This window comes from Apodemus sylvaticus, chromosome 18 (genome assembly GCF_947179515.1).
Source record: "Apodemus sylvaticus chromosome 18, mApoSyl1.1, whole genome shotgun sequence".
NCBI lineage: Eukaryota > Metazoa > Chordata > Mammalia > Rodentia > Muridae > Apodemus > Apodemus sylvaticus.
In genome coordinates, this window is record NC_067489.1 from 9,717,940 (window position 1) to 9,723,939 (window position 6,000).

Below are 6,000 nucleotides of genomic sequence, written 5' to 3' on the forward strand. Positions count from 1 at the left end.
TAGCTTAGATTTAGATAGGAGTTGGCAAGCTTTGTGAGATATTAATTAACAGAAAAACAGTGCTCCAAATAAGATCCAAATGGAACTCGATTGGAATCTATCTCCAAGTAGCAGAAATATACTGGAGAGCCTGGCACTGCAGCTCTGGTTTGCCATTCAGCAAACCAAGGCCGAGACAGGATGACCATGGGCTTTCAGATTCTAATTATGTTCAAGGCCAGCCTGGACTATACAACCAAACTTGTCTCAGAAACAAACAAATACAAAAAATCTATTGGCCAAAACTTTAGTACAAAACCAAACCAAAACAAAACAAAACAAAAAAAAAACATTTAAAAAAATGTTCAGGGTACATTTTGTTCAAGGCTTTTTCTCTTAGATGGTTTTAAATAGCAGTTGCCACACAGTTAACTACTCATACATGATATAAGTCCCAGGCAAGGCTGTGAGAACTAGCATTGGGACTGGTCAATACATTGTAGCAGAAGAGAGAACAAATCGTACTTCTAGGAGGGTGGGCTGGTCCTGTTATAGACCATTATGGGACCTTTGTCAACTCTTCAGTTTAGAGACGGCCTTCTCACCCAGACAGACTGAGCTAAGAAACGACCAGCTGACACTCAGGGGCAAGTCTGTAAGCAGCACTTACAAACGGAAGCCGCGAGATAGATTATAATTTTTGTACCAATAATTTCTACGTTTCCAGTTCATTATTTTTCAATTAGACATATTTTGGGTTTGACATAAAGATGGTGAGTGGAAAAGATGTTCCAGACCATCGGTTCTTAGGGACCCCGAAAGACTATGAGAAAACACAGATATTTGCATTATGATTCATAACAGTAGCAAAATTTCAGTTCTGAAGTAGCAAGAAAATAACGCGATGGCTGGGGGCACCACCACCCAAGGACGGTATTAAACGGTCACAGCATCAGGATGGCTGAGAACCGTGTATTTCCATGTGTGAGTTCTTGGCAGATGGGAAGTCTATCACAGGAGAGGTGCTGCTGGTGCATTTCCTCACAGCCCCTCTCCTGTGGACTCCAACTTTCTGGGCTGGGGCTTGAGGGCAGGACTTTACACTGTTTATAATATTTCTCAGGTACCTTGGTATTTCTCTTGTCCTTCAAACACGGAGTCTTCTCCCTACACATCTGCTGTTTTCGCTGCAGGCAACCAGACGAACCTGCTGACTGGTTCTGCATGACATCATGTGGTACCAGACAGTTCAGGTCCTTTCTTTAGGGCTCCTTCTACAGTCTCCAGCCACACCAGTGTTAGATCTGGCCTGGGTTTCTGCTCTAGGTTGCATTTTTCAGCTCATTACCAAGCTGAGTCTTGCCTAGAAACCTTTCTTCCCATCTTTCCCGTTCTCTCCCTACATCCTCTATCCCACATAACCCCACGCGGCCCCCTAGCTGGCCTTCTCAGGGTTAAATGTGTACTTCTAGGTTTATGGTTTGAGTTCACAAGCCCCACTCTACTCTACCTAGAACCCACGGGGTCCCAGTTTCCACTTCCACACTTGAGCCATCACCTGCAGGTGAACCAGTCTTTGTCAAGGTTGCATAAGTGACTCTCAGAGTCCCAAGCAACATCCTGCAGGACTGTTCAGATGTTTTCCCCCCCAGCATTAAAATAGAACATATCTAATTTTTAAACCTCAAACAGAGTTGTTTTAGAGTCAAAACATTCTTCCTATTAATTTTCCAGAGCTTTCTACAAACTCTGGAAACAAGAAACTGGTGCATTAGTAGGCCCATTACAGAAGCAATCTACTTTGCAGAAGAAAAAAGAAAAGTTGCTGGGCAGTGATCCCAGCAATTGGGAGGCTGAGGCAGGTGGATTTCTGAGTTCGAGGCCAGCCTGGTCTACAGAGTGAGTTCCAGGACAACCAGCGGTACACAGAGAAACCCTGTCTCCGAAACCAAAAACCAACTCTGCACCCAAGGCCATTTTTTTCAATTACTTATGCCTTATCAGCTTTCTTGTCTATACAAGGCTCAGAGAAGGAACAGCCTAATACCCTTAGACCATTCTCCACACTAGGGCCCAGCCCTGGATTACAGCAATACCTCTGTACAAAACAGGATTTACTGCAGGGCCCCTAAGGCCTGAGGCAGCTCACACAGCCCTGGATGCTCCACAAACACTCGCTAGCTGGATGACCCCTGGCTCAGAGCTCTGTATATATTCTGTATCTACATAAAACAATAGACCTGTCCAGCAGCATCTTTATTACCACCTCAGCACTTGGGAGACTGAGGCAGAAGGATGAAAATCCAAGACTAACCTGGGCCACCACCAAATGAGACCCTGTCTTTAATGGTAAACATATCCTGTCACCTCTCTCCACCACTGAGGTTCAACGTCCCCGAGGAACAGCTGGACCTGAACTCTGCGTGATACCTGTGACGACCTGTCCATCGGCCAGGCATCTTTCTAAGTATAACTCAACCCAAGGTGGGAGGGCCGGCGGGGCCAACGAATGATAGGCCAAGGCAGACCAGCTCCGATTCCATACTTTTGCTTCAACAAATTGCAAGCACTCAGCATTTTTATTCCCGCTCAGGGCTCTAACATTTCCCTTCTCAGAGCTTGTTTCCCAGCTCCAGGGCTCCTCAGGAGGTCATGTGTAGACAAGAAGAAAAGATGATATTCCACTTATATTTCCACGTATGTATATGTATATGTGTATGTATATGTGTGTATATATATATTTGTGTATATTTAAATACACACAGAGACACATACACATACTGCATACATGGGTGCTTTGCCTGTATGTATATGTCTGTGCACCATGTGGGTGTCGGGTGCCTGTGGAGGCCAGAATCAGATCCCCTAGAACTGGAGTTACAGCAGGTTACGGAGCCACCATGTGGGAACTGGGAACCACCAGGGTCCTTAGGGTGCTTACATTTTGTACTTTCAAGATGCATTAATCTATCCTTGTCCCTCCAAACACAGTATCCTTTAACTATTTACCTTTTATCTTATAATTTTGTCATATATTCTCTCCAATAGAAAAAGAGACTGTTTTCAGAGAGTAGTTTAGTGTCTGATTAAAACAACCAAAAGCTTTCTTTGATTTTACCTGAGGTTAGAAAGGTTTGTAAAGCCGGCTAGGTGCTTTATAATGATATAATTCCTTACATTTAGTGTCAGGTTTAGAAGTGTCTTGGACGTAGAAGGGAATGCAAGAAGAAGAGAAAACACAGGGTGTGGAATCAACTCAGGAGACTGCTGAACATTTATTAACCTATAAAGTGTTTTTGTATCCTCTTTCTGTGGATGATTAGAAAAGGTTTTGCTACTCAGTAAAGAATGCTTATGTCCATTTTGGAAGAGAATAAATAACGTCCTTTCTGATCCCTCAGATCATCTCCCCCCCTCCCCCCTCCCCCCACGCAGTTTGGTGAAACCGAAGAAGTCAACGAGGCTGAAGTGAAGGTCCCTAGTAAAGAACACACGGAATGGGGGCTATACTAATTTGTTCATGGCTCTCTTGCTTGCTGAGAAATTAGTTCCCTGCTGTTTAAGCAGATACATATTAACTATATACAGTTGCCACTAGCTATCTCGCCCGCCCCGCCACTATCACAAGAGAGAAGCATATTTTAAATACAGAAAAAGCCTCACAGTCTCTGTTCCCATCACAGGACCTGCATTTTCACGACCTCACGGCGGCACTAACTCAGAGATGGGGGCTAGCCTGGCTGCCCTGGGTAAAGGCAGCCCTCCAGACACTAGGTCCAGTGATCTCCGCCACCACCCCAATCCCCATTCCACACGCCAGCTCCGCCCCAGCGCTATTACTAGGCAAAGAAGGTCCGAGAGAGGCCGGTGAGAACACCGAGGCTCCAGAGGCCTCTGCTCCACTAAAATGGGTCCAGGGACAACGAAGGCCCCTAAAGGCTGCGACAGCGCCCGGCCCAGGCAGCAGGACAGGGAAGCCACCACAAGACGCCCATCCTACCTTAGACACTCAAGGTCCCTGTAGCCCCACGATCCCCCAGTGCTCAGGGCATCAGCCTACCAGGTCCGCCACCCCCGCGTATCTCAGATCCAGTTTCCGTTCGCGTTCCACGCTTCCTGCCTACCCTGCTTCCGAAGAGAAGACATACCGGACCCCAGCCGGGAACCCAGGCCCCAGCAGCCGCCAGCGGCGCGGCGCTTCCGGATTCCTCTCGTGGAGGCCCGCCTACAGCATTGGGAGTGCCTAATCCGGACCCGAATTCCCCGCCGCCAGATGTCAATCATACACCTCCGGGGGTGGATTGGTTTGTTTGAGGCCCGGGCGTGGCTTAAACTCTGCCTCTAGAAGCCTGGTCCTGGAGCCTGCGCGGAAGGGAGGTGGTCCCCAAGGCGCTGCTCCTGCCGTTTGCCGTTTGCCCCTGCAATGGTCGTCGGCCAAGACACAGTGGGGACAGTACCGGCTCTGCACACTTCCGGAACTTAGGGTGCAAATTGGAGAAAGGTTGCTGAGGAGAGAAAGAAGACTTGGAAGCCTAAGGCTAGACAAGGTCCCGCAGACACCTGCAATCCGTTCCGCGCGCCCCTCACCACGTCTGCCATTTGTACCGCTGCGCCTGCACGCCGGAGGTGCTCGCCTCTGCTTCGCGTCTGCGGATCCCTTTCTTTGTGCCCTCTTCCATTTTGCTTTCAGCTTACCGGTGTTACTGCGCTGAAACCTTTGTTCCCTGTTGACATTGACTCTTCGCCCTCGAACCGCGTCTTCAGAAACATGACTGCCAAGTTTCTACGTGGTCTGCAAGCTGGTGATAACGTTCGTGAAAGATCAGACAGAGGAGCATGACCAAGAAGACTGTAAGGACCACATCCCAAAGAGATGAGCTCTTGGAAGAGAAATAATGCAGGAGTAAATGTCTTTGGTTTCATCTTTGAGAAGATGAAAGAGGAAGACCTGATGTTTATGAAGAGCCCGCCTGCCTCTGTTTTGGAGATCTAATTCAGGTTTGGATCTGGGAGGAGAAAGGGCACGGCTGCTGCTGTGTCAGGGCTCTCTGGAACATTCGGACATTAATGAGAGTGGAGGCGCAGAGATGTCACAGATGGACTCAGGCCAGGATAGCTCCTGAAAGGCCTGGGTTGGGGTCCAGTTTGTGTTTACGTTTTATACTCTAAAATCACAAGGTGGGGTGGGCAAGCAGGTGAAATTTTACAGATGGCTAAGGGGCAGTCAGCAGGTTGTTAAGGGTAGGTAACAAGACCCAGTGTTCCAGCCATTGAAGACATGTTTGGCAAATAGGCACTACAAGTGGTGCTTTGAGTAAATCCTGAGTCAAGAAATCAGTATTTAATAATAGGTCTCTGTTGATTTCTACTACTTTGCTGGTAAAGATCACGGAAGAAGCAACTTCAATCTTTCCACGGAGCTGTGTAAAATTGACCCATTGAGCCTCGAAGTGAAACGGCCCATCTAAGTGTTAAGGAAGTGGCTTCGGCCTCTCCGCTGAGAGGAGGCCGCGTCGGACGAAGGAAGAGTCCGTTGTCAGCCAGTTGCCATGAGGAAAATGATGTTAGCATCTGAGCTGTGACATAGAACGGTGTGGGAAGAGTAGTCAGAGTACGGATGTGTTTGCAGGCAAAGCAAAGGAGTTTTTCTGACTCATCAGATTGGTCTGTGGTAGAAAAGTGGAAATCTAGAATGGGTTCAGAGTTTTGGTTCAGAAGCTGAAAAATTGGGGTTTCAGGCTGATCGTAGGGGTCCTTTGGGAAGCCCTTTGTTAAGTCGTGCTGTGCGGCTTTTGATGCATAAACTTCAGAGATCATGGAGGGAACCAGTGTAGCCACAGTGGTGGTTAAGAACTGAGCCATGAAGACCTCTGACCTTTGGAAAGCTGAGAGATGAGGAGATCCCAGCTCTGTCCCAAGAGAAAGAGTGACTAGAGAGGATGACCAGGGACACGTGTCCTGCCTCCAAGTCAAAGAAGAGATCCCCCGATTCACAGTCAGGTTTGTTCAGGATAGGCCTTT

The 6,000-nt window shown here is 47.8% G+C and overlaps 1 protein-coding gene across 5 annotated transcripts in view; it reads right to left on the reverse strand.

Annotated features, from left to right (window-relative positions):
• The window catches only part of Erich1 (glutamate rich 1), a 65,521-nt gene extending 61,243 nt beyond the window's left edge, over positions 1-4,278 (reverse strand). For 2 of the 5 annotated variants that reach the window (XM_052162176.1, XM_052162172.1), the window contains exon 1: positions 4,104-4,278. In XM_052162176.1, the coding sequence (XP_052018136.1) occupies positions 4,104-4,263 (160 nt within the window). In that variant the 5' untranslated portion in view covers positions 4,264-4,278. Of the gene's footprint in view, positions 1-3,979 lie in introns of all 5 variants that reach the window. The other 3 variants (XM_052162173.1, XM_052162174.1, XM_052162175.1) reach the window with 3 other exon arrangements.
• Positions 4,279-6,000: the final 1,722 nt, after the last annotated feature.